Consider the following 23796-nt stretch of genomic DNA (forward strand, 5'->3'; position numbering starts at 1 on the left):
ACTTACAACAAGAACTAATACAAAGTAGGAAGTGGGAGAATGGTTTAGACTACAACCTACTCGTACAAGTATCTTTATGAGGACCAGCTTGGGTTTTAGGTTAGCGGAGTGAATTTGTTTTTTTTTATGAAATTGAGTTTGGTTTGGGGGTGATTGGCAGAAATAGATTTAGGTCAGATTGGGGGGTAAGTATGTGTGTATGTGTGTGTGTGTGTGTGGTACTCTGACAGCGTCTGACTGATCCAGCTGTGGAGCTCAGCATCTGGCCTGTTTGCTGCAGGGGGATCAATAGTTCCACCGATGCATCAAAAACATGGACCGGAGGCCTGCACTGAACTGGAGGGCGACAGGATCCAGCTGCTTTTGACACACAGATAGAGGAGGAGGAGAAGTAAGTTCCAGGTTGGTTCAGCTACACCCTCTAAACTGATACAGTACTGTGGGACAGGATAGAACAGTTCTTCCCAACAGCAAAATGAAATGATGGTGAAAACCAACATTACTCACCTCTGCGGAGGGCTCGGGGCAGGGCTTCCACTCTGTAGGGCCGACAGGCCTCTTCTCTGGAGGGTCATCAGGCTCGCTGGATGTGTAGCCCTGCTCCCACCATCCCTGTGAGAAAAATGAACAGGATACATGTGTAGGGACCACAGAGCTGGCACAGAACAGTTCTACCCAATGGAAACACAAAAACATGCTGAAAACCAAGACTCATATATCTGGATTACTCACTGCCATCCACTTGGTATGAAGGCCAGAGGTGGAGGGCTGGGGGCTCCGCTCTCTGAATCTTTTCTGCCGGCGTTTCTGTCGCCTCCGTCTCTGTGAGAGAGATGAACAGGTTGAATGTAGAGGGATACTCATGGTGCAGAGTGGGATACATGTGTAGGGACCAGAGAACTGGGACAGAACAGTCCTACCCAGTAGTAAAACATAATGATGGTGAAAACCAAGACTCATACATTGTGATCACTCACCTGCTTATTATGGAGTTCAGAGGTGGAACGGCTGGGGCTCTCCTCTCTGGATCTTTTGTGCGGAAGCTGGGGGCTCCGCTCTCTGGATCTTTTCCGCGGACGCTCCTCCGGGTCTCTGTGCCGGTGTTTTTGGTGCTTACGTCTCTGTGAGAGAGAGGAACAGGTTGAATATAGAGGACTGCTGATGGAGCAGTGTGGGATACATGTGTAGGGACCGCAGAGCGGGGAGAGAATGGTTATGTCCAATAGTAAAACAAAGAAATGGTGAAAACCAAGACTCATACATTGGGACCACTCACCCGCTTAGTCTGCAGGCCAGGCGGGGACGGCTCGGGGCTGAAGCGCTGCTCTGTTGGTAAAGCAGCGCTCACACAGGGTCTTTTCTGTGCAGGCTCCTCCTCGAGGTCTCTGCGTCTGTGTTTGTGCTTCCTCCGTTTCTGTGAGGGAGATGATCGGGTTGAACGTAAAGGACTGCTGATGGAGAAGTGTGAGATACGTGCGTAGGACCCACCCACCGTGCTGGGACAAAACAGCTCCACTCAAAGAATAATGAAAAGACAGTGAACACCGACACTTGTCTATACTCACTCGCTTGGCATGTCGGTCAGAGCTGGAGAGCTCGGGGCTGGGGCTACGCTCAGGAGGATCCCGAGTGGGTCTAGACCTGTTCTCCTGCTCGACCCGTATCTATGAGAGAGATGAACGGGAAGAAAGTAAAGGACCCCATCCAGCTGATTCAGGTAGAGTGCAGCCAGACTGCTGCTGTAACTTCACTGGATCACTTGTTTCCTGTCTAAACTGAGTTTCAGCCAAACTGGCTTCTGCTGTTTATCTAAGTGTCATATGAAACTGAGTTAATTAAGCAGGTGAAATGACAGACACAAAAAACTAATACGACACATTTCAACAGAAACAGCAATACTAAACACACAACAAAACGCTTCACAAGGACATGGAAAACATCTTAAACCACAGCCAACAATACAGACAAAAGAAAACAGAAAACTGGGCACAAAGGGTTTAAGTGTGCGGTCACACACTTGATTGTCTTTTAACTACTATTTAAAACTAGTTTTAAAAGCTATGTGTTGGTAGACTGTTTTAAGTGTGAACTGCCCTCCATGAACAGGCTGACTGTCCAAATCTCCTTTTGCGATTGACCTCTTGTAACTGTCATTAGTATATTTCTGCTCTATAAAAGCTGTAAGACAGGGAGGAGTCCCGTCCACTGATACTTTACTTGCACTTTAATGGTCGTTAATTTGCGTAGAATACAAAGACACATCAAAATGTTGTGCTGGAAATTAAAACGTATCCAGAAAAGCCTGAATCTGAGCGTCAAAATCGTGCAAATTCTTTCAACCTAATAGAGACCTAATAAAATGGACACTATAAAAATGAAGTGACATATAAGAGCAGCGCAACAGTTTTGCACGAGCATCTCAGGAGAAAACATTATGTAGTACCCGGTAGCCTCAAAACAACGAGACATTAGTGTCTTTATTGGGACTGTTTTGTCGTAATTGGTTGTTCAGTAGAGCAGATGCTAATGGATAGTAGTGTGTTTAGTAAATTCAAAACTTGCTAACATTTTGTTTCTGTTCATTTAAAACACAACTGAACAATGTCATTTTCCGCTGAGGATACAAGCAACCTTTTACAGGTACATAATACAAGTTATTTTATTCATAGATTTCATGTTAAAATGGTTATTAGAAAATGTTTGAATGAAGCATTGCTGCAGTTAGTATTTAGTGAAAAGTCAACCAAGGAGTAATCTACAATTCAGAATAAAAATGAAAACAGATTAATCAAGTAATGAAAAGTCATAAAATAAAGCACCTTCATCACACAAATTGTGTTCAAGATGTAATTTATCTCAATAGCTTTTCTTTGGGATTGTCCACAGGCAAACTAATTAGGTTTAATATGCATGCATTGATTTGTTTCATCTTCATCCAGTGGTAATTCAAGTTATACTGAAGAACTTTTAATAAATGCTCCTCGGTAATCAGTGTTACTATTGTAAAGTTTACATGGAAAAATTAATCGAATGTAATAAATTATAATACTGTACACAGATGAAGAATTTAAAACACCTACAGAATATTTTTAAGAAGGAAATATGTTATCTGAAACCTATGACACTTAAAAGTAACCTTCCAAACACTGTTAGAAACTAATCCGATTTATCATAAAATTAGATTAATTTTTTTTAAAGCCCCGACTCACAACAAAGACAAATAACATCAGACACCACTCCACACTTTCACGCTTCCTCAATCCACGTGCCTCATCACACAACGACTCTAACCAGACTCCACTGACACATTAAAAACTTACTGATCACCCAGCACATGGCAAAGGCCGACGTGGAGCACAACTCAACGTCAGCAGAAAAACACATCATTGTTCCTGTGGCACATGAAGACCTGCAGGGGGACAAACAGTCAGCGGGTCATCCTGCACTGACAGTTGTCACCGCTGCTTCCAGCAGAGGAAAACAGGACCACATGAGGAATTACAGGAAGAATCACATCCTACAGCTCTGAACGCAGCATAATACATACACTTTCAGGGGAGCAGCATACAGTCTGATCTGTAGAGTGACAGCTGCACATAGTCCACCTCCAGTATTTGTAATTGTCTACACTTTTCTGGCCATTTACTGGCCTGTGGCATTCCTTCTATGAAACATTCTGTAAGTTGTTATGCCATGATTGTCCCAACATCAAAAACATAGCATAGCAGTTCTACCCCACATGTGGCTGTGACTGTAGAATACCTGTATATTTCTTCGTTATTTGCTACTATAGTGAAAAGAAATCTGCATCTGCAAATAACACTTCAAATATGCACACGTACATAGCAAGTCTAAACAGGCATATACTTTTACAGTCTGTATGGCAGTCGCAGAAGACAGCTGATTTACCTTGGTGGTCTCAGGCCCAACCTGAATCTCGCTGAGGGAGTAGTGGTGGTCATGAAGGGTATTGGCTTTCTCACACATCTACAATGATTAAAATGCAGTTCAGGATGGGGTTCTGTGCAACTACTGTTTACTGTGTCATAACTAAGCATTTTATACATTTCTTATCTCAGCCTTCTGAATTTACTGATGTTACTAAATGAAGCCATGAATGTTGGCTTTTTTAATTAAAGCAGAACTCGATTAACGATGTTGTTATTGCATTTAAAAATATATATTTCAGATTCACATGATTAGTAAAACGCTTTGTACTCAATACTGTATTTTGCTGATAAAAACTTGACATTGCATCAAAGTCAGTTGTTGGAAACTGTGGAGAAGTAGTAGTAGTAGATGCTCTAAATAAATAAATAAATAAATAAATAAAGAAGGAAAGAAAGAAAGAAAGACTACCCAATTATCACGTATCATAACACTGCTAGCCGGCTAGCTGCTTCACCTGGAATAACAGGCCGTGATAAAATATTAAAATAATATAAATATTCTCACCTTTGCCAAAAGGTAAAGATCGCTGGATTGCTTGTCCATTTTCGCGGAAAAAGTTGAACTTTCTTCTCTGAAGTTTCAGACTGGTTTAGGAATGTTTTGTTTTTTTCAAACATAAACGCATATGAACATATGAACGTAAAATGCACTTTCCAACATAAATGCTCTCCATAGCAACCGGCGGCCGTAGCAACCAGAGGCTGACGTAGTCACGGCAACGTGACCTCAGAGCAGAATATGGGGCCACCGGTATCAATTTAACATTAACATGTCATCCTGTCGTGTTGTAGGGTGCCAGAATCAGACTGGTACGGTTAATAGCTCCAATCTGAAATTTTATTGTGCGTCAGCTGTGGGACCGGTGGGATAAATTAAATAGTTATCTAATCTAATAAAACGAAAGGATTCGACCGTCTGACATGGTTGTGTGCGCAATTAGAAATGATACACTACGTTGAGACTTCGATAGCAAGTTAAAAACATGCTATTTCATTAGCCTCGTAGCCATTACCTGTGACCTACGGAAGCCCTGGGCCACGAGTTTACATATTTTTTCCGTTTTCCCCATTGATCCCCGGTTTTCCCGTGATAGTTAATTTCCGCTGTTTTTCCCGCTATGCTGATTGGTTCTGAGCCGGTCACGTGTGTCATTGACGCCATGTTAAATATATTCTAGCCAATATTCACCCATAGCGAAGTGGCAATAACAGAGAATAAAATTGGATTAAAAGTTAAAATATGCCGTAGAGCTCAGCCTACGGCTCCAGCACAGGATCCCCTCTCATTTCCCCTTGGCCATTAAGGAGAGGACCTCATAGTGCTGTGGTAAGCATGTTTTATTTTAATTAAAATATATTTTTTGCATGTAAAAGTACACTTTCTTGCTGTCGCCTTAATGAACTGTTGTGTCAAAGCTAATTGATTTAGGTAGAAAAGCGTATATCATACATGTTGATGAACTACCAACATATAAAACCATGTGGCGATGCTAGATCAAGTTATTAGCATGAATTGCTAAGAGAGGTTGTTTTTTCTAAAATGGTGGTGTTGGGGTAAAGTGAGACAAATTTGTCCCACCATGAGGCACAGTTAAGTTTAATCTTAAACATCTTTTAACGTAATATTTCAATAGGCCTACATGTTTTATTTTTAATGTCATAAACATTGTAGAAAAGCCATCAAATTTACCCCGATGAAGCGTTTACACCATCCATGGTGACTGACCGGCCAAACCCTGAGCTGCAGGCTGCCCCTGCAGATAATCCACCCCATGCCGATGATTTGGATGGTCCACCCCCTGCAGATGATGCACCTGCAGATGATCCACCCCATGCAGATGGTTTGGATGGTCCGCCCCCTGCAGATGATGCACCTGCAGATGATCCACCCCATGCAGGCAATTCACTTGCTGATGCTAATCCATCCACTGCGCATGGTCCACATGGATGTGCCTCGCCAGCTGACTCAGATGTGCCACGAGTTCCCAGCAAACCTGGATATGTGTCTCCTTGTGAAATCCCCCCCCCCCCAGGACACAAACCAAATGAAAGCGTGTGAAGACAGCCATCCTAACTGATACTTCTCAGCTGATTGCATGATTGAGAAAGTTGAGGATGGCAAAATACTGGTACAATTTCTCAGAAGAATCCAGGAAAACACCTGTGTTCTGCCTGGGTTCTAATCTAACTTGTATCTGTCATGTGAATGTTAATTAAAATATTTTGAATTATATTATGTTGTATTTGATTTTGTTTGCAGTTACTTTCAAGTGGAAAATGTGCTTAATTGACCAATCCCCACTTCTAAATGTTACAACATGTGTTGTTAGGTATGTGGATCACTTTACCCCGAGCTGGTTCACTTTACCCCCTTGATTTCTCTGTTAATTTAAACTTTGCTGGTTTTGCTGTAAAGGTCAAAGTCAAGTCGTGAGTAACTGAATTTTTCTGGCGCCCTCTATCGGGCATGTTTGAGAGCCACTGCTCGGTCCACATGCTACTGTGTCCTGTCTGTTTTATTTTAAATGGCCTTTAAAATCATTTCCAGGCTCTCTGCATTAACTCGACGGATGGAGTCCTGCACCAGTGCCTTCAGTTCAGTGAGCTGCAAGTTAACGGTGGAACATGACCGACACAACCGACGCTTCACCGTCATTCCAAGCAGCGGCGCCGGTAAGAACTCTGCCCAGGGTGGAAGCTCTGATCCCGGCTTATCCACTGTAGGAGAGCCCGGCGTCCGCTTGCGGCCTCGTGAAGCACACTTCGTGATATGAATTATTTAATTTCCATTAAGAACATTCATACTATTTTAAGGCGCCGTTGTTTATTGTAGAATATTTTTCATGTTTCTGTCCGGAATGAGAGAGCCCCTCTGCGGAACTGCGTTAAAAAATATGTGATTTTAAGTTAGTTTTGACGTAGGTAAATCGCTCCATAACCGACATCAATCATTTCTATTTAACACCCTTACTTCCAATTTGACAAGGAGTTCGGCATAAATATTATAAGCTAAATTGATTTATTTTAATACACTTTTGGCCTTGTGTTTACAGTTGCATAATAATGGGGCAAGTCGCTATGAGCTAAAAATAAAGGCATTCTGAAACGGACTTTGGTACTGTATGTTGACATTATCTATCTATCAGGTAGTTTTCCTGTGTGGTTAATCTAGTGTCTAAAAATAATTTGATATTATAAATTACGCTTTAACCCATCAAAATTAAACAAGAGAGACATTTACTGTTACACGTTTATGTTGTTTTAGCTTTGTACATCTGTGACCCTACCAAAGTGTTCAGGGCTATATTATAAGTGGTGTTAAGTCAGTGTCTTCTCTCTTCAGGGGCCGAGGAGTGTGCAGTGCTGCAGTACAAGTTCACCGGAGAGAAGGAGGTGGATCTGATGTCCACATTTGTACCTGAGGCGTGTCGGGGTCAAGGCGTCGCTGCGGTGCTGTCAGAGGTGAGATCTTCAGGTGTCATTCGGCTCGTTTGTTGACATGCAAGAGAAGTTTGCCTTAAACCTGTCAAATGCTTCTTTTTCAGGCTGCCATGGACTTTCTGGTTGAAGAAAACTTAAAGGCTCACATCTCCTGTTGGTACATAAAGAAATACATCGAAGAGCACCCAGAAAAACATTATGAGGACCTTGTCATCACTTGATTCTTCCTGATTTGTCCACTATGAGCTGGACTGCTACCTCAAATTAACAGCAAGTGTATATGCCAAATGATTTTAAATTTTTGAATGTAATTCAGTGCATATGTGTAGAATCATAAGTTTAATGTGAACTACGATTCAGTAAAATGACCCAATGTAATCTGTAGCAGATTGTACTATTTAATGTGGGTGTAATGCTTACTTCCTCTGGAAAATGTGTTAAATTAAAATACTATGATTTTTTTTTTGTTCAAAGTCCACTGATTTTAGGGGAAAGTGTCATGTCAAGATATGACCTTTTATTTTCCTGTTTGATTACCAGTGCTAAAATAAAATGAAATTGTTCTGGGAAGAACAAGTCGAGAAAGTTGAGCAATAAATGAAAATGGAACAAACGGCAACATTTGGTCACATCCCTGCTTGCTTTCTGGCCCTGCTTACTGTTTTGGTTCAGACTAAAATATCTCAATCAGAATAATATTATATTTTATCCATAGTGTGTTGATAGGGTAAGAAGTCCTAACCTGTGGTTAATAAGGTTAGCATAGCTAGCTTTGTGTCATGTAATTGTTTGCTTCTGTCTGGCTCACCCCAGCAGACCAATCCTGTTTTATACTGTGTTTTTTTATTTTGTTTTATAACTAAAAAGAAGAGCAAAAAAAGAAAAAAAAAAAGATTAAATTAAAAAAGACAGCCCCCAAACTGCCACAGCTCCCCCCACCCCCAGCGAGCGCATTATATTTTGGATTCCCGCCACCTAATGAGATTACTTGAGCCACCACAGCAACACTGCTGGTGCCTCTGCAGGGAGAACAAGCGCATGATGGAATAAGATGATAAAGACAACTTCAACAATAATGTCAATAATTGGATTTTTGTTTTTGAGCTCAGTTAAGCTGTTTGCAACCAGTTCATTGAAAAGCATTATTTTGCAGCTTCGTTGCGGCCTCAGAGACAGATAAACTGTAAGGTCTGCTTGTATTTTCTACTTCCAATAGATGTCAGTCTTAATCCACAGAGAGTATTCCCTTGACTCCATCTGTTAGTCTGGTGCTCTGTATATGCGCTTCCCCAATAACAATAAAACATCCAATAAATGGTAACTTAGGGCAGCAGCCGCTGTGGTCAAACATGACATGAAGTCATTTCTGATTTAGCATCGAACATGCAGTATTTTCACCAAAACTCTCAGACGTATTGGCAAACATGTCAAGAAATACCAGGTGTTGAACCCATGAGCTGACACTGCTCTGCAAAATCAGAAGAGACAAGCTAGAGGCCAGCCACACATCCAACAGAGGAGCAACACCTCAAAACTGACAGAAACACACACGTGCTGCAAGTTCATGTGGTCATTGAGTCATTTCATGTGGTTGTTTGTGTGCCTTTGAGGTCATTGTATTATCTCTGTGTGGTCATGTTGTGTGCCTTTGTGGTTGTTTCTTATCACTTTATGATCTTTTTTCATTGTTTCCATCTATTTGGAGCATCACTGTCAATATTCTGTCTCCTTGTAGTCATTTGATTTTCCAACATTAAGTGTTAACAGTCATTTGCAAGAGAGTCAAGTCCACGGGATGGTGATGGACGTGATGGTACTGTTGTGTATTCACTGCTCTTCTCCCCAGACCTCATCCACCACAGTGCTTTTATGCAGATTGAGTGGAAGGGATGAATTCGGCTGATGCTGAAGCAGATGAGAAGGATGTTGCATGTCTGGTAGACTGCCACATCCCAGAGTGAAGACACTGAAGCTACGGCTTCCCCCTTCCTCCCTCAGATAATATTGCATGGAAAGATTTGATTAAATGCATGTTGTTTCTCAAAGCCCACGATGTCACATTATTTCTGCAAAAAGAATCTGGGCTCTGGCTTCCTAGACACACACTGGATGTGTAGAGAGGAACAAATATTCTCCCGTATTAGACGCTTAAATCCAGGAACAAGAGTCAATTTAGGACGAGGAAATTCAGCCCCTAAAACTGGTCCAGTGGGTCGCAGCAGGGAAGGATGTCGACTCCGTTTTTAACAATAAGCCTCTCCCTGTTGTTCCGGTACATCGTCCATTTCAACCACGTATGTTGTTCCTGTGGGTGGTTTGTGGCCGTTGGCCAGCAGTTCTAGTGGCGTCTCTGCATCAACCGGTACGGCAGTCAGGTACATGTCCCACATCTGATCGGGGAGGTCCATGTCGATCATCTTCTGCTTGACCATCAGGGTCTTCTCGATGTTCCGCCGCTTATACTTAAACTCTATGATGGTCTTTGTGTACCTGTTCAGCGCCGTCACTGCAGAGCCCATGCAGGTGCCAAAGGAGCCCCACGCTAAACTGAGAAGAGGTTTGAGAACAGTATTAGATTGAAGTCACTGTTCTCTAAAGTCTTCAACAATCAACAGAAATCCTACCTCTATGCAACACATGGGAACAATGAAAAACTCAATGCTGGTTGTGTTTGGTTAACAACAAGAAATCAAATCGGCCCTTGAAACCAGAATGAAACATTTTGGCAAATTTATCTTACTATGAATTTTACTGAGAATGTGGAGACTCTTAAGCTTGTTAACAGTAGCATTGATTCCCACTTGTATAGGGCTTGAAAGGTCACATGATCGTGCAATGCATTGTGGGTCACGAGTGCCATTTTTAGGGTCAAAGACTGTTTGTTTACATTGGTACTCCATTCACTTTAAGGAGCGCCAATAAATTTAACAGAGCAGCAGACTTAATTGTTCAGAACGTTAGTTGTGTCGATAAGGGCAGAATTCTCCGGTATGTTCGGCTCACGGTAACACTAACCTGTCTCCTGGAGTCACTGAGTTTTACTTGTGTCAGCTGGAGTCTAAAACCATCGTTGAATGCAGCTGTTTGTTGTTGGCTAACATTAATGTCAAAATAAAAAATAAAAGGACAACAACAAAACACAAGTGCAGCCTCGCGCAACGTAATCAGACTTTCCAATTACCCCCTAAGCCCACAATGCATTGCACTGAAGCTATGTAAGGTTTTGTTGGGATGGTAGGTTTTTCTTAAGATGTGAAAGGTACTTACGCATAAGACCAGCTGTAGTCCCAGGTCTTGGGCCTCCAGTCTTCTGGCCCCATGGCAACAGCCAGCTGGAATATGGTGGTAAACATCATGTGGGCTACCATCCCACAAAGGCCTGAGAACAAGAGCAAATCAGTGCAGTGTAATGTACATTTTCTCCATTTACACAAAGGACCTGTTCGCTCCTTTCGGAAATTTTTATGCCATCAGTATTTTTATGCTTTGGTCACTGTTGACATTTTTGTTTTCATATTAGCTTAATTATTATTTCAAATTCGTGCTAGTTAGTTGTGCATATGCTTCTTTTTACATGTTAGCTAATATTAGTTTTTTTCCGCTAATATTAACGTTGTATCGAAATGGTAGTTTATGCTAACTTTTTATGCTACCATTTTTATGTTCATATTTTTATCATGCATTATGTTTTTACCCTTAAAAACTAACTCTAAAAACACAGATTTTTTTTTCATGTTAGCATTATGTTGGTTTTACAATTTTTATGCTATTTTTTACTTTGTACATAAATACTTGATGGTCTTTATGCTGCTATTTTTATGCTAATTGTAGTTGTTGTTTATGGTAACATTATTTTTTAGACTTAAACTTAGACAGAGTTTAATGATCCACAAGAGAAATTAATTTGTCATAGTAGCCTAATTGTCACACAAAGGTGAGCTGTTATACATCTGGATAGAGTAGGGTATAAAAGAATTTATGTAGCGTTCACTATGGGAGGGGACCTGAATCAGTCTGCTGACTATTGTTACATTGTTTTATTGCCAATGTCTCTTTCTTATGTCAGCATTTTATGATTTATAATGAGTAAATATGTCAAATCGCTTGGGAAATCTCCCAATTGATAGATTATTATTACAAAACTGTTTGCTTTAATGGACTGTGCTGCACTCTTTATGCGACTTTATGTACAGTTGCAGAGAAAAAACGACATGCAGACATGAAGTGGTGAAGGTGAAGTGGTCTGTCCGGTGATGGCCTCCCTCCATCCAGTAGCCTGCCTCTCCACAGCTGCTTTTCTTGGGATTAACTCATAACCATGGGGGGGATGGGTGTTAGGGGATGGAGGAGTAGAGGGGTGGGGAGGGAGCTCCTCTGGGCAGGTCTTGGCAAAGCGTCGGCTTCAATCCGATTAGTCCACAAACCAGTAAATCCTCCGAGGCGGTGAGTGGACACAGTTAAGTTAGCTGCTCTGAACGCTCGCCGACTGTCAGCCTCACCTCGTTGGGGGCTGCGTGACCTCCTGCCCTGCTCCTTCCTTTACTCATTTACAGCTGCGTTACTTCAGCGCAGATTTTAAAGTCAAATTACATCGATTTGCTCCACTTAGCGTTGATACAGAAAGAGGAAACAGCAAATATAACTCGGTGATTTGTTTCATGATAAGTGCTGATGAGGGATGTTACCTGACAGTGCAGTGCACACGGCAGCGAAGGCACTGAGCTTCAGCTTGTTCATGACGCTGTAGCAGGGGCACTGCTCCAGAGTCATCAGAGCTCCACCCATGAAGAGCAGGGTGAGGTACAGAGTCTCAGCCACGATGCACAACCACAGCACCCCTGGGCACACGCAGGAAACAGAAAGGAGGGACGCAGAAATGACTTGTGTTGTCCTCATAATACCATGTTCCAGATGAATAATCCCGTTGTCTAAAGGCAGTATAACAGGTCTTCTCCTTTTAGGTCTGCACATCTGAAGCACATTTGCTGGGTTTATAAAATTGGGACAGCAGCCGCGTATGCTCTTCAGTATATACGCACGCCTTGCAAAGGTGAGGTCCTACTATAGGAGGACTTCCTGGTTACATTATTTTTTGTGTCGAGTTTGTTGGCAACATGATGACAATGCAATCCTGATCTTTGGAGTGAGGATTTAATGTTTTGTAGACCCAATATCCACCCCAACACCTCCCGTCATTGTGACTGAAATTCTGTTGATTCAACTTCATCTAAAACTAGTTTTCTTAGCTCAGTGATATTTACCAAAGATAACTTTTTAATGATTTTTAGTATGACTAAAATGTTCTTGAATTTGTGAAGCACAGTAGCCAGCTTCATTAAAAACTGATTGAAGTCCAGTGTTAACGACGCTCCTCTGTAAGTTTGAAACTTCGAAACGTCCGGAGCCAAGGAAGTTTCTACTAATCTGAGCCGTAGAAGATTGAGGACTGAGAGTGACAGAATTTTGTCAGAGCTGAACAGTTTCAAAATGACTTCTAATGAGGACGACTTCCAGTAACAGGGCGCCGGAAATCTCCCAATTTGCAGCTCAATTTCACGACAGCTCGGGATAAAAATGAAATAAAACCAAACACATTTTACAAAATGCAATTTTACCAACCTCTTTCATGTTCAGGTGCAATCTCAAAGAAGTCTCGACAGTCAAATCCTGTAAGAATAAAAGCTATTAAATGTTGTTCTAATGAGAGGAAATGAGTATCTTGAAGTTTGTGTTCAACCCAAGTAAATATTAACTATCCATTTGCAAAGATCATGGAGCTAATGGTTACGTTTGTCTATAAACAAATGTCACATTTCTACATCTTCAGCTGAGAGAACATTTTGATTATAGGAATTAAAATAAGCGATTTGAGAAGTGAGTAACACAAAGTAAAAAGTAAGCATTATAAGCATTAATATTATACCAACATATGCATATGACATGTTTTCCCTTTCACAGGAAAGTGATATTATTCAGCAAAAAAACACCTTTTGAGAAAAAAGTAATATTTTGAAAAAAAAAAAGATGTATTCTGTTAAAAACTCAGCTCACAAAAAGCCATCTTACTGAAGGAGACAGTCACAAACATGGACTTAGGAGGAGATGTTGAGAGCATCGGACGATACGTTGTGGCATTTCTGAGAAACTGGTTATATAAATACACTGGCCATGTTGGTGGAGGTCGGTAGATTAGATTGACAATTTATCTTTTAGCTGCATGCAAATCCTTATACAAACTTATTTTACCCGGGGCTTATGAAACCAAATGGGGCTGCTTGCATGCGACGCTGAGAGAAACGCTTATAATCTGGTAGCTTTGCTAAAATAAAATGAAATAAAATGGAAAAGTGACACCATATTTCTTTATATGTAAATATAATCTGATGCTACTGCTTGAATTCTTTCAGTATGATTTAAAATCCTCAACAGAAAATGACAGTAGTAGTAATTACATCCTATGTTTTGATTTATGGGATTTATCTTTAAGTGGAATAGTGATATATATTCACTTTCCCATTTGCTTTGTTCCATTCAATTTAAATTAACCTCTTGCAGCCATCCCTTTTTTTATTACAAACTAAGCAACAAGTCTTCACATAATGTAGTTTTATCAAATTGTAAAGCAGCTAGAGACACAAAAATGTTCCAGACCCCAATAAAAAGCTACAAAAGTGAACTTACTTATGGTTCAACCGAAATAACCACGCAGACATTTCTGTTTGTACGCACAGTATGTATAAGAGAGTCATTTTTTCACCACTTCCTCCATCATCACTTCCTGTCCCGGCGCTTACAGTTTTCTTACCATTCATGTCGGCGGACTGCTCGCAGGAGTAAAATATTCCTGCGTGGAACTTCCGCATGAGAAACTTATCCTCTCCGGTCTCAAAGATGTACTGGACCAAGCGGCTGTCGTTGAGGTTGGAGCTGTTGAAGCGGATGCAGAACGACTGCTTCACCTTCAGCGGCGGCCCCGTGCAGAAGGGCTTGGGCACTTTCCTGGTTCCCTCGCACCAGTAGCTGGTGCACACCGCGGACAAGGCAAAGGCAAACGCCACGAAGTTAAGGGTGAGCGCCAGAGAAGCCCGCCGCCCTCGCTCTAACCTCATGGTCGAGGCCAGGCCAGAGGAAATGAAATGAAAAGGCAACTAATCCTGGCTTTTCGATATGTAGCCACCGTGTTTTGCCTCCCAGCAGATATATGAAATCTTCATAATCTTGTTGCGTCCGGGGCTCCTCTGGTGAGAGTTGCGCACATCCCTCCGCTGCCTCTGCCCGTGTGCTGCTGTGCATTCTCTGCACTTCCGCAGAAACAATAGAAACCCACGGCCGTCATTTGAAGTCCTTCACTCTTTCTACCGCTCGTCCGTCGCTCCTCCCCTCCCACAAATCTTTGCCTTCAATATCATCCATTACAAATGGCAAATTATAGTCCAGACTTCCTTTGAGCAAAGAAAACAAAAAGATTACTATTAGAGGGCTTAAACTGTAATCCATGTCAAGCTTTTTCTTATATTTTCCTGATCTTTTTTCCTGTATTTGCAAAGCCACAGGCGGAAGATCAAGCATCTGTTTTACAGTCGGTTATCCGTGACATAATGTGTACAGTCTCATATGAAAATCCATCCATAATGTGTGTGCGCGCATGCAGGGCAAATCTCCTCATGCCCAATAGCTTGCTGATGTGGCACACACAGACAGAAGATATATTACTTGCAGGAGTGTGCGGAGGAGATGACAGATGCTAGCAGGGAAACGTCTGCTCCTTTTGATCTGATGCATTTGTCTTTTCGCCTCTTTAATTTGACATCATTAGTCTTGTCACAAAGTCCTGCAGCTCGTACTTTCGGAAGCAAACGTGTCACAGTTGGTTTGGGCTGCGGGAATCTCGTTTAAAAATTGAATGCCTCAGCGTTCAGCCCCCGCGGCTCTGCCGTGCCTCAGCACATTGTCACGGAGACGTCTTAACTTGGATATGAAGCATGAACGTTTCCTCAATCACAGCAACCTTGTCATGTTTTGTGACTCACACAAATGAAAACATCAGAGCTTAAAGGGAAACATTCTTCTAGATCTAGGCCATGAATGTATCCAAGTCAGGTAAGGACAATTTGTTTTGTGCATGACAACCCCAACTGTGCTCCACTGGGGACGTGAAATTTAAAGATGATGCCACGTTTGATGGTATCCTACTTGCATCTAAATCGATAATGTTATAATAACAGTCAATGACTGTAGTGTTTTCTCTTTTTGTTATTTTTCTCTGTCTTCCAGATTGCCCACATTTATAGTGGTATCAAATTTGTATCTCAACACCACGACAGATGTGAACTAAGGCCTTGCTTTAGTTTGCATTTGTCCACATTCCTTTGGTAGCGTGAATGCACCAAGACCTCCTACTCATACTTATTCATTAGTTAAAAAGCGCACAACTGCTTTTATAAATGATTGGATTAAATGGAAAAAGCGCTGCAGGTGATGTATATTTGCATACAGAGCGCAAAACTAAGATCGGATCTGGAGAGCTAGCTGGACACACATGTGGAGACCAAGGGGCAACATCGAGGTCTCATCGATGAAACAAGTGCCAAAAACTGCAGTTCACTGAGTGACCACTTGAGGCTCCAAAAGGGAGCAAATCCCCATAGACCCCCATGTTAAAAAGCCCAACATTACAGCATTACTGAACATGTTTATGGCCTGTTACAAAAAACATTTTGAAGCAATAGTTTATTTCATTATTTATGACAACTGTAACTTTATTAAGGTTTAACATTCTGTATAATTAAGGGCATTCCCGCTTTGAGTGACAGGTGGTGGTCTGAGCTAACAGGTAGCGGAGAATTAGATGGGAGGGTCTCAATGTCCAGGCTGCTTTAGCTCCGCCCCAACATGACTCATATCCATATTTGGAGTATCCGAGTGTGGGGGGAGTTAAGGTTCAGCCACTCTAGGCTTCATTTTCGAGGTTCAGAATCCAGTGGGTGATGGCTTTGATGGGTTTGTTCATAGCATATAGATGTCAATGGTGGAGACCCATGTTAACGCCAGGTGTAAGTGCAGGTAGTAAAAGATCGCTACTTGACGTTGGATTGCCCAGGAAGCATGTTAGTACAAGGTCTGAACAGGGCCTGAGTAGTCTCCCTGAATATAAAGAGATTATTCTGAAAACATTGGCTTCCATGTAGGATAAGTAAGTCCAGTGATACATTTGATGAAGTGGTAAGCCAGCTGAACCGTGAATACTTCCTTGACTCATTGCTTTTTACGTAATAATACCTGCTGGCATACACAGGTGACAGATGTGAGGTTTGACTGAATGCCTTTTTCTCCGAGATCGGGATGCCTCGCATTCTGTGCATTTTATGACAAAACCGGAGAGATTATGTAAAGGCCCGAGATGATCATTTGAAGGTTAAAGAATGATTCAGGGTATCCTAATCTGATTTGGAAAGTTAGACAACTAGATTATGTTTAGTGGTTGGAGAGGAAAACAAAGCCAGACAATCAGTTAACGTTACGTTTTGTTAAAACGTATCAATTTGAGAAAAGAAATTTATAGCAATCTCCTGTGTTAAAATCCAGTGTTTTGTCGACCCTTCCATCTGCCCAGACCTCCCTATATAGACTTTTTGGCAACAGCATCACTTCTTTTCCCTAGAATGTAAAGCAGATGCAGCAGCCTGCACATCACTACGTCAACAAGTTATATTAAATTTTATATCTCATCTCACAGCGTGACGGCGCTTAATTTTCTCTCACCTGAATCCACACTGCATTCATGTGAGTTTACAGTTATCTTTTTAACCATTCCACCATGCCATCCACTCCACTTACCCTGTTTTTTTTTTAATTAACTTTCACTTGTTGTGGTTTTGGCACCAGTGCAGCAGGTGGTATTGTAATCTGGCCTGAGACTATTATATTGGAGATGCGGATAATCTCGTCCCACTGCGGATGAGCAGCCGACACCACATGGGGTTGCACGGCGGCCCCAGGCACCCAAACATCATCTGAATCCCTCACTGTCCTCTTGATTTTCAACATATTTTCTCTTTAGTTATTTGGATTTAGATCCAAGACCTTATATAGCAGAACATTTGCTCGCCACACACATAGGAACAAAAGCTATAAAACAAAACCAATAAAAAGTCATGAGAATATATTACAGTCATCTACAGCTGTGATTAAAGAAGCTAAGGCAGGATGTAATAATACTCTATGAACTGAATGTAGTTTATCCTATGAGAATGAAGCAGGCTTCCTAAGCTCAGTACTTACTACTGGAACCATGTAAAAGAAGTGTTATTTGTTGATTAGTTGAGTTTTAATCCTGGTATTATGGTCTCCCATCATTCATTTTTAAGAATACATGCAACTACATGACCTGCACTACATGTAACTCTTCTTTTAGAATAAAACACAAATTGAGGTTTGTTTGTGTTTAAACTAGTGTCAAACTAAACTGAACCCTATAACATCAGTTATATAACACCAGGCTTGTAGTTTGAGTGTCCCAATAAAAGGCTGAATGATAAACAGAATAGGACCCATAACAGACTCTTGGGGAACTCCTCTGTGTTTGGTAAGTAGCTTATTTTGAGGTGTATCAAACTCTGATCAAATTCTTAAATGTATTTTGAGGCAACGTTAATCACAATATATAAACACTAACACACCTTTCTGTACACCAAATAAAGTGATGTTTTGTTGAAATGTATATTTAATCCTTTTTCGTGTAGTATTGTGTGAAAAACGTAATCGGTCTTAGAACAAAGACTCATTCCACTAACAAATGTACGTTTACATGGTGTAAAATACAGTTCAGGGTTTGACAGATGTTGAACTTTGAAGCCACCTGCTGTGTTTAATCCTCTGCTTACACTCCTGTATTTAACTGTGTCTTTAAAAAAGGTGTCATAGCTGTGTGACGTGGTTATCCTCTTAATCTTCAAGACAGCTGTCTGGATTTAGATAGTGATGACAATAATCCCATTTGGCACCTTGAGGGGCTTGCAGAGTGAACACAAGGCAGAGTAACACGAACGAGGAAGGTTACCTTTTTTGAGCAGGATGGGGAATACGAAGAGCAGTGCTTTGTCGAAGGGACTCCTGGAAGATCTGAAATCCAACACCAAATACTCCGAGGCCGAGCTCTGCACCTGGTACCAGTCCTTCCTGAAAGAGTGTCCCAGCGGGAAGATAAGTAAGCAGCAGTTTGAAGGCATCTACGCCAGCTTCTTCCCAGATGCAGACCCCACAGCGTACGCACGGCATGTCTTCAGGAGTTTTGACACCAACGCAGACGGCACTTTAGACTTTAAGGAGTACATTGTCGCACTGCATCTCACCTCTGGGGGAAAGACTCTGCAGAAGCTGGAATGGGCCTTTGCCTTGTATGACGTGGACGGAAATGGAACCATCAGCAAAAATGAAATCCTAGAGATCGTTAGGGTACTTATACTTTATTCTTACTTTGTCCTATGTGTAAATTGTAAAATACAGATGGGAAAAATTTAAATATTGGTTTCATTTATTTATTTTGGGCTTGGCTCATATTGCATTTGATCACTTTATTCTGTGCAGTAACAAAAACAAAGATGCTTTGCTGAATAACAAAATTTAGGGCTACATAATATGAGCGTACATAATATAACATACCTTTTTTTGAATCTTTATTAGCAGAATAATAAGCAGAGATTATATTTTATTTATTTTATTTTTTTTGCAGTCTGTAAAACTAGGTGTATATTGCCCATCATAATTTCACAGATTACATTGTTTTAGAGAGCCTATAACCCAAATTACACCAATTTACTAAGTAAAATGAACGTGCAAAACAATGTTGGATTTGCGAAGCTGTAACCTGCAAATGTGTGATGATAAATGATGAACTGCATATAAATATCTTTTATTTAAGTGAATATTTTTTAATTTACTGGCTAAAGTAGTTTTGTTTAAAACCTACTTACTGTCCCGCAGTCGATATTCAACATGATTCCTGTGGATGATCAGAAGAACCTCCCTGAAGATGAAAACACACCAGAGAAGAGGGCTGAGAAAATCTGGGCATTTTTCGGGAAGAAGGACAACGGTAATTCACACTTCATCTCTTCTCCAAACTGATTTCCTTTCACCTTTGCAAGCATTCGCTGAAGCTGTTGTGACGCGTGTCGTTCTCCTCCTTCACAGATAAAATCTTGGAGGGAGAATTCATTCAGGGTGTGATGGACAACAAGGACATCCTGCGCTTGATACAATACGATGAGCCGCAAAAAATCAAAGACAAGCTGAAAGAGAAGAAGCAATAGTGCGTGGGCTACAAGACGGGGGCAGAAAAGCCCTCCCACATGTGATTTCAAGACTCAGTTTCATTTTTGTGTTTACATCTTCTCACTGCTTGTCCGCTTTCCCTGAGTTCTCTCTTTTTTTACTTAATTTAATGTTTTTTTGTGGGGGTGGTCTGTTTTGACTAAGAGCCAACCAGCATCTTGTTTTTGTCTTTGCTCCCATAAAGCAAGAAAATAATAGCATTTGAGGAACAGAGGAAAGGCCATCCAAATTGGTGGGTAAAAAAAAAACAATTTAACTGCACTGAAGTTAGAAACACTTTGTTTGGATATTCTGAAGGGCACAGAGAAAATGTAGACTATAAATACAATGTGTAGTTTCTTAATAAAGAAAAGAAAGAGGAAAAACTAGCTAGCTTAATAGCTCAAACGATGAGAGGTGAAGAGGAAACAAGCACACATTTGGTTTGTTTTATATTTTCCAATATAATAAGAAATAGCAGTGGTGTCACCAAAGATGGTTGCAAGGCAACGGTCACGACTAGAAGCCGCGAGGCTAACAGTTAGCATGCTAACGAGCGGCTAACCCAATGTAGAAAATGTAAAGGCATACAGAAAGGTCTAGTCCATTATAAATATCAACATTTCCTTCAGATATATTACAAATTTAAAAAGAAAACGCTGTATGTCTGAATTTAAACATATTAACTTACCGTCCAATTCCGCCATTTTGGAAACACCGGGCACCAAACGCGTCGGAAACTTGACCTCAGATCATTTCCTGTTATGATGAACACTACAAGAGTGTGCCATTAATTAGTCACAGAACACAAAACCATTTGAAGGCAGCAATAGTGTCATGTTTTAATGTTCCACACTTCTCCCAGCTGTGGATTTGTATTTAAAATACTGTCATCATTAAACTGCCTGAACAGCAGGATGTGACTTTTGATGTGTTACCAAACACGTGAATCATTTATGAGATCATAAAAAAGTAATATGAACTAGAAAACCAGACTAGTGATTGTATTCATGCTAGCTGGTGCGAAGGAAGTAAACACGAAGCTAATTCACACACTTAAATTTGAATGATCGATGTGACTTGCTATAGACTTAATTACATTTGTTTAGCTGTTCACGGAAGCCCTAAGCTTTCCTCAGTTTTCCCGTGATAACGACTTAATTTCTCCCGATTTCTTGAGGTCTTGAGTTAATTATCTCAGGAAAACAAGCTCCGTTTTGTTGTTATCCTGAGAAAACAAAGCTCACTGCCAAATTTTAAATCTCTTTGGGGAGAAACTAGCCTAGCTAAACCGCGTTTAGCCTAGTTAGGAGAATAACATATTTTAATTATTTTACATTTGCCTGTCGTTGGGACTTCATTCATCTTACATTACTCTGGAAATGTCAGTAGTATCAAATATTTTCAGGGAAAACACCATTAAACCCACAGATCAGATAAACTTGTGTGGCTAACTAGCTTACAGAGCTCTCTTTAGCATTTAGCCTTTAGGGAATGAGTGTTAAAGCATGTCAAATCGTATTTAATTTAAAAATGGCATCGCTACATTAGTTTGCTGTGTTTATTATTGTAGCATCGAAGTGTTCACTGTCCCCGTTTGCTCTGCTTTCTGACTTTGTGCGACAGCCTCTGTACCCTGACCTGCTCCGCTCTGCCCGCCGCCCTCGGTGATGTTTCTGACTGGCCAGTTCACTCTCTCATGACTGGCAGCTTGTTTTTTCACACTCGGATTCATTCATTAGGTTGATAGCAAGAAAGTCTGGGCGAGAGCGCCTTATGACAGGGAATTAGGCTCAGGTTAACAATCCGTCTGCGTAAGCCGATCCTATTAGGAGCTGAAGGTCAGATGAGACAAACAACCTCCTTACTCTAGTGTTAGGATCATATTGGCACTGAACGCAACACAATGCAAGAATATTTTTCATGTGACATGTCATGGTAGTAATAAATAATGGGTGGGTGATGGTCACCATAACTCCTGTGTACTCTAAATATGTAGGGTAACCTTTAATTACATTTTTGTAATCTTCAACGCATCCATAATTAGCAGAGAGTCAGGAGGTTTGTGGAAGAAGACACAAGTGTGTGATCCGTCTTTTGGCTTAATGCTAACAAAATGTGCTCAGATATATATTTCCTTGTGTTGTTCTTTTTTGCCGTTGTGTAAACATTGATTTTTATCCTCCTCTCCCTGAAATCCCAAACTCCCAGCAGAGTTACATAATCACACAGCATGACATTTGATTTTGAAAGAGGAGATTTATTTTGAACACTGCATTCCTCAGTACACCGCCTGGACAGAGGTCATCTATGATCAAACATCCTTAAAACATCGGGAACATTGGATTTAATGCACGTTAATGAAAAACGTTCACCACAGAGGGGCAGTTAACTCAACCGGCACGTCATCGTCGATTCATGTCAAGAACATTTAGAACGTAATAACTCGCCATAACACTTAGTGCACAACATTGACACACACTGATAAAACCTCTACAACAGATACGCTATTCAAAACGTGTGCATGAAGCCGTGTAAAGCAAAGTCTGGATGTGCTGCAGTTCACCTGATTCAAATAAAGATGAGCAGTGTGTTTTTCGTAAGGCTGTTAAGCATAGATTTATTTTCACATTGCATTTTTTTTATTTTTTTTATTTTTTGTCGTGTCTGTCAGCTGGATCAAGATCTTTGTTATTTCATTGTTTAAAAAAAAAGAAAAAAAAAAAGGTGACAACCCAAATAAACACAGAACAACTAGACCACAACAAAATGTAAGGACGACAGACAGACACACACATGTAAACACAGACACGTACTGTACATGCAGTCTCCGATAAAAGTTCTCTTTTTTCCCAATAACATGGCCCGTCACTGAACACCACCGCAAAGATATTCTCTGTACATTTACCAAAAATAAGAACAAACAACATTGCACAGTGCAAACACCTCGTCGGCCCGAACGTCCGCGACCGCTTACAACATCAGACGGCAAAATACATCTAGCCACTATGTACAAATGTACACTGATGCAGAGAAGAATATATCAAGAACATTCCAGGTATATAACCGTTAGGCACTAACAGGTGTTTCAGTGTGACTTGGACCGTCTCTAACCTCCGCTCTGATCCAAAATAGACCCCGGCCTAAATCTGATCGACCATGTGTTGGGACATGTGGTAATCGAATTCCAAAAAACACTGTCGTGTGTTTCTGGACAACTGAGGTTACTGGATTCTATTAATGCTAATACGTGTTTTTGTTTTTTTGTTTTTTCATGAGCAACCTCCTAAGTTATTACAAGATACAGAATACCTTGTGTAAATTCAATGAACTATACCAAAAACAACCATCGTGGTTCCACAACTGTGCAGCTCTCCATAGACAGTAAAAGCAACATATTCAAAACATGCATCTCCACCGAAATGAACCAGCAAAATATGAAAATATATCATATTCATTCTAAGTTCAATATCAATAAGCTTCAGTATCTAAAATAAAGGTAATATCAATAGTTAGACATTTTCCTTTTTTAGTTTTTTGTTTCTCAAACTGGAAAAAGTGTTGATTGAAGCTAAACTAAACAATTTAAAATACGTATCTTTTTTTTTTTTTTTAATAGTCTCAACTTTACAACAGGTAAACAGCAGAATATGTGAAATGGCATTCAATAAGCTAATGTTGATTATGATTAAGGGTTAAAATTTAGAAGGAACATGCTGGTACTTTGATCCGTCACTGTTTCCTGGACTTAGACTGCATTAAGTTTGAACCTTTCCTCCGAGTTGTTCCGGTCAGAGAGTCTGAACATGCACCGTCCCCGGACCAGTGTTATCAGACGTGTTCTGCGACTTTGTGGACGCGCTAATACTTGAGACGGGACGTCAGGACGGTCTATATGTCCATGTCCACGGGCCGGACCTCGCTGGTTTTGTTCTCTTTCACCCACAGCTCTCTGTCTTTGGCTGGATCCACGTTCTGCAGCAGCTGGTCGACCGGCTCCACCGTCTGAAACGCATTAACAGTGATGGGACCTCGTTAAGCAGCAGAGTTCATGTAGCAGGTCAGAGAAGAAGCTGAGAGGTCAGGTGTTTAG

The 23796-nt window shown here is 40.9% G+C and overlaps 5 protein-coding genes across 5 annotated transcripts in view; 2 read left to right on the forward strand and 3 right to left on the reverse strand.

Annotated features, from left to right (window-relative positions):
• Window positions 1-382: 382 nt before the first annotated feature.
• LOC124997887 (serine/arginine repetitive matrix protein 1-like) lies at window positions 383-4494 on the reverse strand. Its single transcript, XM_047571920.1, has 7 exons — window positions 4456-4494; window positions 3910-3987; window positions 1566-1664; window positions 1277-1414; window positions 978-1121; window positions 733-822; window positions 383-612 (listed from the first exon to the last, which is right to left on the reverse strand). Exons 1-7 carry the CDS (start codon window positions 4492-4494, stop codon window positions 409-411), a joined length of 792 nt encoding a protein of 263 aa, XP_047427876.1. The 3' UTR covers window positions 383-408.
• Window positions 4495-6401: 1907 nt separating this feature from the next.
• Window positions 6402-8010, forward strand: LOC124997284 (protein NATD1-like). The gene is made up of 3 exons (XM_047570872.1): window positions 6402-6623; window positions 7294-7412; window positions 7496-8010. Exons 1-3 carry the CDS (start codon window positions 6476-6478, stop codon window positions 7610-7612), a joined length of 384 nt encoding a protein of 127 aa, XP_047426828.1. The 5' UTR covers window positions 6402-6475; the 3' UTR covers window positions 7613-8010.
• Window positions 8011-8133: 123 nt separating this feature from the next.
• On the reverse strand, window positions 8134-14820 carry LOC124997282 (germ cell-specific gene 1-like protein). Its single transcript, XM_047570870.1, has 5 exons — window positions 14197-14820; window positions 13011-13058; window positions 12077-12229; window positions 10659-10770; window positions 8134-9938 (listed from the first exon to the last, which is right to left on the reverse strand). Exons 1-5 carry the CDS (start codon window positions 14498-14500, stop codon window positions 9635-9637), a joined length of 921 nt encoding a protein of 306 aa, XP_047426826.1. The 5' UTR covers window positions 14501-14820; the 3' UTR covers window positions 8134-9634.
• A 3591-nt stretch (window positions 14821-18411) lies between these two features.
• Window positions 18412-22363, forward strand: rcvrna (recoverin a). The gene is made up of 3 exons (XM_047570871.1): window positions 18412-18845; window positions 19374-19485; window positions 19584-22363. Exons 1-3 carry the CDS (start codon window positions 18465-18467, stop codon window positions 19700-19702), a joined length of 612 nt encoding a protein of 203 aa, XP_047426827.1. The 5' UTR covers window positions 18412-18464; the 3' UTR covers window positions 19703-22363.
• LOC124997281 (growth arrest-specific protein 7-like) overlaps window positions 21948-23796 on the reverse strand; it is a 28147-nt gene continuing 26298 nt past the window's right edge. The window contains exon 14 of the mRNA XM_047570869.1: window positions 21948-23708. Coding sequence (XP_047426825.1) covers window positions 23595-23708 — 114 coding nt within the window. The 3' untranslated portion in view covers window positions 21948-23594. The remainder of the gene's footprint in view (window positions 23709-23796) is intronic.

This window comes from Mugil cephalus, chromosome 20 (assembly GCF_022458985.1).
Source record: "Mugil cephalus isolate CIBA_MC_2020 chromosome 20, CIBA_Mcephalus_1.1, whole genome shotgun sequence".
Classification (NCBI taxonomy): Eukaryota; Metazoa; Chordata; class Actinopteri; order Mugiliformes; family Mugilidae; genus Mugil; species Mugil cephalus.

What these genes read in the sequence shown, in the direction of transcription:
- rcvrna (XM_047570871.1), top strand. Translation starts at nt 18,465, where the DNA reads ATGGGGAATACGAAGAGCAGTGCTTTGTCGAAGGGACTCCTGGAAGAT. An exon ending in AAATCCTAGAGATCGTTAGG is followed by an intron (nt 18,846 to 19,373) that starts GTACTTATACTT and finishes ACTGTCCCGCAG; the next exon opens with TCGATATTCAACATGATTCC. An exon ending in TTTCGGGAAGAAGGACAACG is followed by an intron (nt 19,486 to 19,583) that starts GTAATTCACACT and finishes CCTCCTTCACAG; the next exon opens with ATAAAATCTTGGAGGGAGAA.
- LOC124997887 (XM_047571920.1), bottom strand. Translation starts at nt 4,494, where the DNA reads ATGGACAAGCAATCCAGCGATCTTTACCTTTTGGCAAAG. An exon ending in ATCTTTACCTTTTGGCAAAG is followed by an intron (nt 3,988 to 4,455) that starts GTGAGAATATTT and finishes TAATCATTGTAG; the next exon opens with ATGTGTGAGAAAGCCAATAC. An exon ending in TTGGGCCTGAGACCACCAAG is followed by an intron (nt 1,665 to 3,909) that starts GTAAATCAGCTG and finishes TCTCTCTCATAG; the next exon opens with ATACGGGTCGAGCAGGAGAA.
- LOC124997282 (XM_047570870.1), bottom strand. Translation starts at nt 14,500, where the DNA reads ATGAGGTTAGAGCGAGGGCGGCGGGCTTCTCTGGCGCTCACCCTTAAC. An exon ending in CGTGTGCACTGCACTGTCAG is followed by an intron (nt 10,771 to 12,076) that starts GTAACATCCCTC and finishes TCTTGTTCTCAG; the next exon opens with GCCTTTGTGGGATGGTAGCC. An exon ending in GACTACAGCTGGTCTTATGC is followed by an intron (nt 9,939 to 10,658) that starts GTAAGTACCTTT and finishes ACCTCTTCTCAG; the next exon opens with TTTAGCGTGGGGCTCCTTTG.
- LOC124997284 (XM_047570872.1), top strand. Translation starts at nt 6,476, where the DNA reads ATGGCCTTTAAAATCATTTCCAGGCTCTCTGCATTAACTCGACGGATG. An exon ending in CATTCCAAGCAGCGGCGCCG is followed by an intron (nt 6,624 to 7,293) that starts GTAAGAACTCTG and finishes TTCTCTCTTCAG; the next exon opens with GGGCCGAGGAGTGTGCAGTG. An exon ending in TCGCTGCGGTGCTGTCAGAG is followed by an intron (nt 7,413 to 7,495) that starts GTGAGATCTTCA and finishes CTTCTTTTTCAG; the next exon opens with GCTGCCATGGACTTTCTGGT.